Genomic DNA, 12,843 nt, shown 5'->3' on the forward strand with positions numbered 1-12,843 from the left:
CTGCTCTGGGTGTCAAGGGAACGTCCAGTAAATGAAACAGACGGAAGGGATGTCCCCCTGCAGCTTATGGAGGGGTGGGGGAAGGCAGACAAGACACTTAATGAGGAAAAGACAGGATATGAGAAGTGCATGGGAAAACAGTCGAGAGGGGTAAAGGGGGCTGGGGTTATACTTTTAAATGAGGCAGCTAGGTTAGTCTTCGTAAACATTTGAGCAAAGACCTGAAGTGTGTGTGTGTGTGTGTGTGTGTGTGTGTGTGTGTGTGCATGTGTGTAGGCAATGGGGGGAGGGTACTCCAGGTAGAAGAACAGTCAATGGGTGTATGTGGTGTATTGAAGGAGCAGTTTGCCAGAGCAGGTGGGTGATTGGGGAGAAGTAGGAGATGAGGTGAGTGAAGTGCCCATCTCCTTCTATGGCTGGGAACAGGCCCTGGGCTGTTCGGCCTGGGAAACAAAGGGGGCAGGGATGGGGGTTGGCGGAGGAGGTGGAGGAAGCCCTCCCTTAGAGTCCTGTGTGCATCATTCAAGTGAGTGTGGCTGAAGGGGCTAGACGGCGTGCTCCCATGCCGATAGGAACTCAAAGCCAGTGGCCAACCCTGGGGTTTATGGGCCCCATAGTGGCTTCTGCAGACGTCTATGATGGTTGGAAGTGTCAGCATCCTCTGTGGCGAGGTGCTGCAAATAGGAGTTGGGTCTCTGGGGCCTTTGGGGCTCCTTGAGGTCTGGAGATACAGACCCATGGTGGCAGCTCACAGTGGTGAGAGCATCTCTTGCCAAGATGCTGTAGGCTCTGGAGTCATCCAGGCCACTTTTCCATGTTGTCTTCTTCCTCTCCCCCTTCTCCTCTTCCTCCTCCACCTTCTCCTGCTCCTCCTTTTTCTCCCCCTCCTTTCCCTTCTCATTTTAAACTGCTTTATTGAGATATAATTCACATACAATACAATCCGCTCATTTAAAGTGTACAGTTCAGTGGTTTTTAGTATCTTCACACATATGCACAACCATCACCACCGTCAATTTCAGAACATTTTCATCACCTCAAAAAGAAACTTCTTCTGTTTCAGCTACCACCTCCTCCTTCCCTCCTTCTCCCCATTCCCAATTCTACTCTCTGTCTCCATAGATTTCCCTACTCTGGACTTTCATATAAATGGGATCATGTAATATGGCGACTGGCTTCTTTCATGGAGCATAATAATTCCTAGGTTCATCCAGGTTTAACATGCATCAGCAGTACCTCATTCCTTTTCATGGCTGAATCATGTGGTTTCCTTACATTTCCTTCTACTGACGGGTAATCATTAGTCTTTTGTTTTTGAAAGGCATATTTGCGTGTTGAAATCAAGGAAAATCTTGGCTCCCTGTCCTTGGCATCTGATGGCACCTCTTGAATTTGCACATGAGAGAGAGGAGACGGAGGCCATACATAACTTTCCTTAGTGGCCGAGTGTGGTTGATGAAAACTAGAATTGTTTTCTCCCTGCGTCATCTTCAGACCTTTGAAGAAAGCTCTCCTACCTCTTCCTGCTTATCTTATCTCCAGATCCTTCTACCATCCTTGTACTTATAGGAAAACAGGGCTTGAAGGAACCTTTAATTTTTCTATCTGATCCTTGAGGTCCCTCAGTGCTCTTAACAAGTTTCTAAACTTGAAATCTTCAGAGTCGGAAAATTCTGAGCAACTTCCAGCTCTCTCCCTACCCTGGTCACCTTCCCTATGTCACATGCCTTTTCAGCGCAGATTCAAACACGGGGCTCCAGGACAGATGTATCATGTGCCAGCGCCACCCACAGATGAAAGAAATGGCCTGGGCTGAGAAGCGCTTCCTCTTTGTTCTCTCCTCAGGTGGATTCTGAACCTTTTAAAGGAACTGCTCAGCCACTGTGTTTCTTACCACCGCCCTCACTCCCTATTGCCACCAGCCAGCCCCTGCTCTTCTGCTTTCCTTCCTCTCTCCTTCTAGAGCCAAACCTGTCCCTGAAGCTCTACAGAGACCTTTTCCAGTCTAGCAGTTATGACCACTTGTTGGTTCAAGTATTTCATTTCTTTTAATAATCAAAAAAGGAGAGAATTGATTTAGCGTATTTGAAGAAGTGATTTCTGGTTAAAGGAAGGGAATTATTCTTGAAGAAAGGGGTGCCCCCTATAGGAGACAGAGTTGCTTACAAGGCATTTAGACCTTGGTCATTGCTCAGCATGTTGTGGAGGGACTTTAATTTTCACTTTGGCCTTTTTTTTGTTTTGTTTTGTTTTTTTTACAACTTCCCCAGCTTTCAATTTCAGCAGCAGAGCAAAATCCAGGATGGCGACAGATCCCGTTGTCCTCATTTACATTGAGGCAAAATTAGCTTCTATTTAGTATATTGGTCGGAAGTCACACTACAAGTTGGTGGTGACCCAATAGGTTGTGATATTAACTGGTCTGAGGAAGTGACCACTTCCTTCTCAAGCACTTTTGCTCAAAGGGGGTTAAGGGAGGGGGGAGAGGGAGGGGATAAAATTTAACACCAGACCCCCTGGAATGAGACATTTTAAATATGTATATTTGTGTGAAGATACTAAAAACCTTGTTTCTTTCGAAGAGGCCAATCTCATAAGTGCTTTTTATTTCAACTGTATATTTAAATTTTTATTTTAGATGTTCAGATGTTTTAGATTTATAGAAAAACTGTGAAGATAGAGAGTTCCTGGATACTCCACACTCAGTTCCTGCTGTTATTAACATTTAAACTTTCCTTGACGACAAGAGATCTTTAATGAACCACAGGTTTTGTGATGTCTGTTAACAGAGAGGCAGGGAGTGGTGAGTACTTATTCCCTCAGTGGCCTAGAAGTTGTCAATCTTCAATCTGCTGTTTTGCTTTTGGGTCACTATGTCCTCATAAAAGCGGCATAAGTGGCTCAGGGCCACGTGGTCAGGGCTCTGTAGTCACTGGTCTCCTGCTCATGGAGCCAGTGCTCCATGAGCCACACTGCCTTGTTTTTTTAAAAAATTTGAGTAGAGAGAGAAATGTGGGTTTGTTGTTCCACTTATGCCTTCATTGGCTGCTTCTTGTATGTGCCCTGATGGAGGACTGAACCTTTAACTTTGGCGTACTGGGATGATGCTCTAGGCCAGTGATGGCGAACCTTTTGAGCTCGGCGTGTCAGCATTTTGAAAAACCCTAACTTAACTCTCGTGCTGTGTCACATATAGAAATTTTTTGATATTCGCAACCATAGTAAAACAAAGACTTATATTTTTGATATTTATTTTATATATTTAAATGCCATTTAACAAAAATCAACCAAAAAAATGAGTTCGTGTGTCACCTCTGACACACGTGTCATAGGTTCGCCATCACTGCTCTAGGCCCACACTGTCTTCTTAAGGGAACTTCTTATGCTCTAGCAAGTCTCTTCTTCACTTCCCTGCCATCACTTGTCAACCCATTGAGGACATTGCCAACGGCTTCTTCATCACTAATGTACAGGACCACAGCCTTTCTGAGATCTCATTCTTAACCCATTTAGTTTTGGCTCTGTGACTAATTACTGAGAGTGAATTTAAGTAATTCCCTTCATCTTCACAGCTGAAGTGTTTGTTTATCTGTAAAAGAGGCATTTGGGCCAAGTGATCCCCAAAAGACACTCTCCCCCCCACACACGCTATTTAAATCCTCACCCAAGGACAATTTTTTTTACTGATTTTAGAGTGAGGAAGGGAGAGAGAGAGAAAGAGAGAGAGGTGAGAGAAACATCAATTGGTTGCCTCTTATATGCGCCTTAACTGAGGACCAAACCCACAACCTAGGTACGTGCCCTTTTGGTGCATGGGATGATGCTCCAACCAACTGAGCCCCCAAAGCCCTTCTTAACTCAATTGTGTATTGTACCGGCCTTGGGGGCAGAGTAGGCCCTGACCAGGGCCCCCAAAGCCCTGCTTAACTCAATCGTGTATTGTACCGGCCTTGGGGGCAGAGTAGGCCAGCAGAAGCAATAGCTAATGCAAGCATCTGACGTGGCATTGCATGTTTGGGCAAAAGCAGAGTCTGGTATAGTTGTAACACCAGCTGGAAGGGGGGAAAGCAGTCCAACAGGCCCGCTGGAGGTGGACAGTGGAAGACCGTGGGTGCCCGGCTCTCCATCGGGATGGTACATCTTGCAGGTCATGGAAAGCAGGCGTGTTGACATAAGTGCCTTGTTCTCGCTCAGGGGTGTTCCGAAGGTGTGACATTCTCCTGGTGTACAGCCCGGACGCGGAGGAATGGTGCCAGTACCTCCAGGAACTTTTCCTGTCCAGCCGGCAGGTCCGCGGCCAGAAGACGCTGACTTACCGGCTGGGCCCGGACACTTTCTTCTCCGCCGAGGACCTGACCTTCTTCCTCAGCACGCGCTGCATCGTGGTGCTGCTGTCGGAGGAGCTGGTGCAGCACTTCGGCCGGCCGGCCCAGCTGCCGCTGCTGCAGAGGGCCTTCCACCCGCCGCAGCGCATGGTCCGGCTGCTCTGCGGGGTGCAGGACTGCAAGGAGTTCGTGGACTTCTTTCCAGAGTGGGCGCACTGGCAGGAGCTCACCTGTGACGACGAGCCCGAGACGTACGTGGCAGCCGTGAAGAAGGCCATTTCTGAAGGTAAGGGTCTCCTCCGAGGTACAGGTGAGCGAGCCCTAGAAGAATGGCTAACCCTGCCCGGCCGGGCGCTCAGTCGGTCGGGGTGTTGTCCAGCACAACAGGAAGCTTCCAGGTGCCGTTCCTGGTCGGGGTGTGTAGGAGACAGTGACTGATGTTTCTCCCTCACATCCGTGCTTCTCTCTTCCTCTGTCTCACACTCTCTCTTCCTCTTCCTCCCTCTTCCTCTCTCTCCTTTCCTCTCTCTAAAATCAATAAAACATCCTTGGGTGAGGATTAAAAACAAACAATAACCCAGGCCCTAGGCATTTCAGGTGAGACACCGTCATGTCGACACTAGTCATTTATATTACAAAACGCACCTGGACCCTCACTATGCTAAGAGCCCCAGCTGTATTCATTGATGTAGAGCAGCCTGCTCCTGGGATGGGATCATGATAGGATAGGTCTCTGGGTCCGCAGGTGAGGAAGGTGAACCTTTCCCTTGGGTTCTGAGCTCGGACAAAAGCCTGTTGGAATTTCCTACACCTTGGGAGATGCAGGACACAGGTTCCAGCCCAGGAGAGGGCAGTGGGGGTGGGAGGATGAGGCTTAGTTTGGTGGGAGTGTGAGGAACAAGACTGCCAACCTTCCGGCTTGCAAGCCATTTCCATTCTACCATCACATGACTGTAAGATTTTTGTTGAAAAGGTATCACTTTTGGATAACATATTTATAGGGAAACAACCCTCCATTTCCCGCCAGCCTAGCTTCTGTTTTTTTGCCCAGTTTCTTCTTGTAAAGTGGGAAAATTCCGATCCTCTCTGCCAGGGCTAATGACTTGAGGGGCCCAGGAAGTATGACGTACACTCTGATGAACAGTAACGGAAGATATACTTTTGGATGAATACATGTCACAGGCTTTCTTCCTCTTTTTGTTTTCCATTCTTGCCTCACCGTAGGCTATGAGCAGGCTATGCATTTTCTTCTGTTCTCTTAAGATCTTGTAAACCCGATGCCAACAAAGAAGCCTGGAAAATTATGGAGTGATGTAACTATGTTCAATTATCCCTGGTGGGACTTGGGCATTAATTTAATTCATCCTCCCCTATCTCATTTAGTGAACCGAATTAAGAATTCAAAAATTTTTATTGACCTTAAAAAGTTAATACTGTAGCCTGGCTGGCACGGCTCAGTGGTTGAATGTCGACCTATGAGCCCAGGTTGCAGGCTCAATTCCCATTGTGCGGCTTGCAGGAGGCAGTCAATCAATGATTCTCTCTCATCACTGATTTTTTATCTCCCTCTCCCTCTACCTCCCTCTCTGAAATCAATAAAACTGTATTTAAATTTAAAAAAGTTAATACTGTATAATTCCCTAGATGCTTTTATATCAGGAATAGTTTGCTTTAAATCAGTAAGTACAAGCAGGTCATGGAACACAGTGGGACCCCAGCTCATTTTGTCACAAAAATGACTAGTGTTAGCCTAAGGATCTCACGCGAGATGCTTGGGACCTAGATTAGCAATTTTTTCTGGGTTTGCTTATTTTTATTTCAGAAGGACACGATGGTAGAAAAAGCACACGATTCATACTTGTTTGGTCACACTTCATTGATTTGAGAGAGTTGTGATCTGCCTACATTTACAAAGAAGTGAGACACAACTGGTTATTTCTGTGGATTAGATTATGTCACTGCAATGGTTCATTATAATCTTGTGGGCTGGCCACTGGGACCCACCCACCAATCAATCAGAGCTCCCTGGATGAAATATCACTGTACTGGCACCTCATGCTCTACCCTCTAACTGATTTTTCTTTAAAACATTACAGTGGTGTTATTTTTAAAAATTGGTGGTACAAAGGATTTTTAAAATATTGTTTGGATTGCTCACTTTGGCACTAAAATCTTGTTTGGATGCATCCTGTGTTTAGATGCCTGGATAAATTGATTGCCTGTATTTTACTTTTTACTAGCAACGCTGGCTCAGTATGCTATGAGTGTTTAGTGTCAAGGGTTTCAGAAAGAATGAAGTGTTTCATAGTGGTGTTCCTGTTCTGAGAGCAAAGAAACTTCCATCAGAAAGTCGATTTTAATGGGAGAGCAAAATAAGCTGCTTAGTAGAAAATCTCTGCAGCTCAGAATCGGTGGATACAGAGGGACAAGTGGAATTCTAGGAAACAGAGGAGGAAGGAGCCTCATGGCTTCAGTGTATTAGATTTGTGAATTTGGGGGTTTGAGGTGTGTACCAGGATGGCTTGGATTTGCTTTTGGGGTCTCCATAGCCATTGCCCTTGGTCAGCCCAGTTATGTACAATAGCTCTGATTTTTATGCTAGACAAGTATTCTTTAAAAAAAATTTTTTTAAATTGATTTCAGAGAGGAAGGGAGAGAGATGGAAACATCAATGGTGAGAGATGAACATTGATTGGCTGCCTCCTGCAGGCCCTCCCACTGGGGATCGAGCCTGCAACCCGGGCATGTGCCCTGATCAGGAATCGAACCGTGACCTCCTGGTTCATAGGTCAATGTTCAACCACTGAGTCACGCGTGGCCGGGCCAAACTTTCTTAACAAACTTAAGACTCTGAGTCCGGCAATGTAGCAAAAAGACCTTTGAACTGCGATAGAGGCACTCCATTGCCTGGCTGTGCTGCTAAGGAGATGGCTAATATCGGGCAAGTCACTCAGCTTCTTTGGGTTTCACTTTCCTTTTCTGTAGGAGGCAGAATTAGACTTGACCTAACACATTTTCCAGGGCTAATAGTCTACAACTCTCCTGGGCCAGGGAGTCTCAAACATTTTTGAAGCATCACTTTCTTGCCCTATTTCACACCTGCTTTGATTTCCGGGAAGCTTCAGGCTAAAAGAATGTTTAAGGATAGTATTATCCCTGACACTGGAAGTCTGGCATAATTATGTCCTTGGTTACATTCTCTATAAATTGTGATAGTTTATTTTAATACTCTGCTTGTACCTGTGAGGTTTTCCTAAGGTATCCCAAAATAAAAACAAAAAATAAAAATTTCATATACCCCACTACTATAAGCTGTCCCAGGTCTATGAGAAATAAATACCTGAAACTTGTTTCTTTGACTTTGTGCATTAAAAAAAATCCCAGTGGGAAATGTAATGAAAACTTGATAATGGGATAAACTACTGGTAGGGCCAATAATCATGGGGTTATGATTGTAGGGTTATTGAAAGCTACGGGGAGACAAATTTCAGGAAAGCTGAATATCAATTAGAGCATGCAAAGATGGAGGGGGTGGCCTTTGGAGATGATGAAGCTCCCAGAATATTTATATTTACATTGTTTCTTAACTTTGAGATGTTTTGTGAAAAAAAAACATGACTACTTAATAAGATATTCACAAAGACCATTTAAAATGTAGGCTAATTTTTAGACCATTTAAAATTTAAAATAAGGCCTAAAGATCAATAGCGCCCAACCGGCATGGCTCAGTGGTTGAGCATCAACCTATGAACTATGAGATCATGGTTCGATCCCCAGTGTGGGCATGCAGAAGGCAGCCAATCAATAATTCTCTGCTCATTGATGTTTCTATCTCTCTCTCCTTCTCCCTTCCTCTCTGAAATCAATAAAAATATTTTTTAAAAAAAAAGCTTTAGAGAGTAGAACTGGTAAAGGAGGTAATTATTCCAGAAACTTAGGTTAAATGCAGTTACCGGTCATCAATTATACTTTTTCTTACTGCTGCGTTATGTAAATAAGTGTTTCTCAGGAGGCCCTGGGGATCTTGAACTACACATATTCTCACTCTGTAGGTCTGGGTGGGGCCCAAGATCCTGCATTTCTAACAAGCAGCCAGGTGATGCTGTTGCCTCCGGTCAGGGGTCCACATTGAGCAAGGTGCTAAGCCACCCTCCCTTTATCAGGTCTGGGGTCATGCACCTCTGCTGTGCGTGGACCATTTTCTCACTTTTCTGGAAATGGAGCCATCATCACATCAGGGCGACTCCTGGATGCCCATTGATTTCAGTATAAAATTAGGCTAGTGTTGGCACTGAGGCCAGCAGATTTCAGGGTAGAGCTCCTGAATTCTCTTCCCATGCCCCTGCTCACAGAGTCCATGAGTTAGTTCTGGCAGATTTTAATCTCTTAGTTTTCCACATGTAAGTAAGTCGTCCTACTATTGGCGTAGAGGTACACTTTCATCACAATCCTTATGGCTTCTTCATTTAATAGGCCAGTTGTTCATAATTACTACTCCACTAAAAATGTTTTAGAGGTTTTGTTTTCCACCCCCTCTTTCCAAATTTATCAGCTACCTTAAAATCGAGCAGATGTTTTAATTAGAGACTTCAGTGTGTTGGAGCAGCCAATTTATTTCTCAAGGTCTTCATCTGTGAAATGATGGGTTGGACCAGATGACGTAGAAGGCTGCCTCCAGCCCCTGCGCCGTAATATACTATTATAAGTTTTCTAAGCAAATTACCTAGAACTTTTCACGGATGCAGTTTAGTTCCAAAATGTCTGCAGGGATATATATTCAGTGCATAAAAGACTATATTGTTGTTCTGAAACTTTGGACGTGTTGGGTGATTATTTTAAAAGAAGGAAGTGAGAAAAACCCAGTTACAGCACAGAAATTATTTCCTCTTTACTGGAACTCTATTCTCTGCTGCAAATCTCACTGGAATACAAAAATAGATTTGTGAGCCTGTGTGGGAAAGGACTTGGTGGGCGATATTGAGTTTTATTTCAAAAGTTCTCATCGTTGTGTGTGTTTGTCTGTGTGGAGGAGGAAGGGAAGCACTATCTCTGATTCTCCTAATGTGATTCAGAGCTCTTGTCTGCTTCTTTATGTGATTTCTTTTCTCTTTGCCTCCTCCATCCTTCTCATACCCTTTGTGCTTCAGAAGTTCTGACGTTACCCCAAATCATGGTTCTTTTGCCCCACATCTGGCCTTCCTTTGTTGATATTAATGTTCTAATCTGGATGTTAAACTGGAATTTAAAAGAAGAACCATTGAGATATTTAAACATGCTTTCAGCTAATCCATGGATTCCAAAATCTTTCCCTGTATTTGAAAAGGAACATTTTTTCCCCCTGAAATAAAGTGATGTATGTTCATCATAATGTTTTAAAAAAGAAAAAGGTACCTTTAGGTTATTTCCATTTTTCCCTTTATAAGTAACGTTGCAGTAAATCTTCATGTAACTTTGTGCCTAAGTCTTTGTGAATCTGTTGATTTCCTCCCAACCATATCTGTGTAGCCTCCCAGAGACAGGTTCTCCCCCCCTCCTCTGTGCATCTCCCAGCCTCCCCCATTAACCTGAATCCATGGCTCCCCTTCTACAGGTTTTTGTTTTTGCAGTTTATTTCGCCTGTTCTTCCCCTTTACGCCTAAGTCAATTATTCAAATTTACAGTGTCTCTTGCAAAGATCCTCATACGGAGAACAGCCCTGCACCCATCCTTCCCTTCACAGAGAGAACTCATAATCAGACAAATGCTTGTATGGCAGCCACTGAGTCATGGACACTGCATATGCATCTATTCCCCCCACAGCCCCGAGTGGGGAGATGGCTTTACCACCATTCCACAGAAGAGGAAACTGAGGTTCAGAGAGGTTAAATGACTTGAGTAAAGACCGGAAACAGTTCACTCTGGAACCTCGGGCCTTCAGACTCTCGAATGCTCCCCACTCGGCCTTGCTTTCCTTTAAGTTTCCTCTCCCCGCTCTCCTCGTCCTCATGGAGATAAGAAGGATGAAGAAACCTCATGGATCAAAAAAGGATTAGGGGAAACAAAGTTTCTTTCGACCACAGGTTCCCAGGTCAGGCTGGGCATTGGCATTGCCCCGCACTTTGTTTAAAATACAGGCGCCTGGGCCCTACTCCGGACCTACTGAACCAGAACCTTGGGGGGGTTGGTCCTGGGAATATGAATTTCAGAGAGCCTCCACAGTTGGTCCTGCTGGGTAGTCGTGTTCTTGGCTCTGCTCTGTGCCTGCTGTCCTGTCCTTGGTGTTCTGGTTGGACGAGTCAGCAACAGCTCAGGCCCTGTGGGCTGTTATGATGCAGGTCACGGGGTACTGGTCCCAAGGTTTCCGAGCTTGGCCATGGCACAACTCCCTTCCACGTCACAGGCAGCAGCCCTTAAAGAGGGGAAGAGTCAGACCCTCAGAGCAAAGGGGAAGTCACTGCACCCTCCTTGCTCTCCTAGGTGTGGTGGCCTTGCTGATGGTAAGTCATTGACTTCTGGGGCTTCTGCGGTGCCTTGCAGAGCCTGAGGGAAGAATCTGACCTGGGGCCGTTTGAAATGGACTATTTTTGTTCTGCTGGTCTCCCGCCTCAGGGCTGTGGGTTGTTGGGTCTGCTTTTTCTCTGCGGTGGGTTCCTCTGCAGTCAGCTCCTCAAGACCTCCCCTGCTAAAGGACGCTTTCTTCACACAGTCTTCCCTTTTGGAATGATCTTTGATTTGGGGAAGAAGATGCCCAACTGAAATGGTTAAGTCCATCCTGGTGTCACGAAAATGTCTGCACCTGTCCTTGGACTCCCCTTGCCAGGTACCCTGATCGCCTTGTAAAGTCAGATACCTCCACCCTCCTAGCTGTGCCCAAAACCGTTAACGAGGATGAATGCCCATGATAGAGTTTTGTGCCCATGGAACTTTTCCCTTGAGGCCTGAGAGTCCCCCAGGATTATAAACTTCCCACAAGGCTGTGAGCCCCAGGGGTCATAGTGAAAACGGCCACTCTGCTGCTTGGCCAACCGCCCAGAGACAGCCTCTCCTCCCAGTGTGCTGGTCTTTCTGTGGTCCCTCAAGGAAAGTATCTGCAAGTCCCTTTGTCAGCGGTGTTGGTGAGACGCAGTGAAAAGGGGCGATGAATGCTGGCGTCTCCACTAGTGTGAGACTCTCAAGTCTGTACCTGTCCTGACCCAAGTTTTCTAATGTGCTGGAATCGAAGTATCAGTGATAGGAATTTAATCGGTTAGTTTCATACCCTGTTGTTTCAGTATTTTCTGCATCTGGCTTCTCCTGGGACTGTTGCTGGAAGAGAATACTGCAATTCTGGAGGGACCGGACATCTATTTTCCCATTTCAAAGCCCTTTATAGACATTATTTTATTTGGTCCATGCAGTTTTCCTAAAAGGCAGATATTATCTCCAATTTAAAGATGAGGTAAACAAGGCCTAGCCATGTTCAATGACTTACCCAAGGTCACAGAGCAGCTTTTACATTAGAGCTAGGATCAGGGCCAGGGACTCCTGCCTTGCAGTCAGAGGCCTAGTTATTGCCTTACCTAGACATCACAAACAACGTTTCATCTGGTACATATTTATTGGGCATTCACTATTCTCAGGGCCCTGTACTAGGTGCTAGGATAGATCAGAGAAAGACAGATATAGTCACTGCTATAGTAGTATCTACAGTCCAGACCAGTGCTATCCAAAAAAAATGTATAATGTGAGCCACATATGAAATTTAAAGTTTTCTAGTAGCTGCAGTAAAAAAAGAAAGAAAAAGAAACAGGTGTATTAATTTTAAAAACATGGTTTCTTAACCTAAACATATCTAAAATATTCTCATTTGTAATCCATATAAGAATTATTAATGAGATATTTTACATCCTTTAAAAAATACAAAGTCTTTGAAATCTGGTGTATATTTTACACTGAAAGAACACGTTTCAAATATTCAATAGTCACGCATGGCCAGTGGCTACCATACTAGACAGTGTGGATCAAGAAGGATGCTTACTTTTTAGAGAACTGGGGCCATATCATTTGATATGTTAAACGTCATGTGTAAAAATATGCCTATCCCAGTTTCTTCATTCATTCATTTATTTGGCAGTCAGTCATTCAGAAAGTACCGAATGAGCATCTGTCAGTTGCTGGTCTGTATCTTTATCTTTTTCTCTTTCTCTTTATTTCTTTATCTTTTTCTTTCCTTTTCTCACTAATTTCCTCTTTCCTACTTTCCATCCCTAATCTTCCCCTTTCTCTGTCCCTTTGTCCAGAAATACAATGTCAGTTAAGAGCAAATTAACTTTGATTAACAACAGGGTTTCTGTCCTTGAAGTGACTAGTTCATCATCTGAACTAGTGAGATTGAGCTCCTGGCAAGCAATGTGAAGACAGAATCAAACCAGGGTGCTCATAAAACACACACACACACACACACACACACACACACACGTGCGTGCGCTAGAACCAACTATACATAACTTTTTAAAATTGTGTGTGTGTGTATGTGTAACTTTTCTCCTGAAAGAATACA

The 12,843-nt window shown here is 44.7% G+C and overlaps 1 protein-coding gene across 1 annotated transcript in view; it reads left to right on the forward strand.

Moving 5' to 3' along the window:
• Positions 1–638: 638 nt before the first annotated feature.
• The window catches only part of PIK3AP1 (phosphoinositide-3-kinase adaptor protein 1), a 96,541-nt gene continuing 84,336 nt past the window's right edge, over positions 639–12,843 (forward strand). The window contains exons 1-2 of the mRNA XM_006756615.2: positions 639–756; positions 4,195–4,611. Coding sequence (XP_006756678.2) covers positions 639–756; positions 4,195–4,611 — 535 coding nt within the window. The remainder of the gene's footprint in view (positions 757–4,194; positions 4,612–12,843) is intronic.

This window comes from Myotis davidii, unplaced genomic scaffold (assembly GCF_000327345.1).
Source record: "Myotis davidii unplaced genomic scaffold, ASM32734v1 scaffold332, whole genome shotgun sequence".
NCBI lineage: Eukaryota > Metazoa > Chordata > Mammalia > Chiroptera > Vespertilionidae > Myotis > Myotis davidii.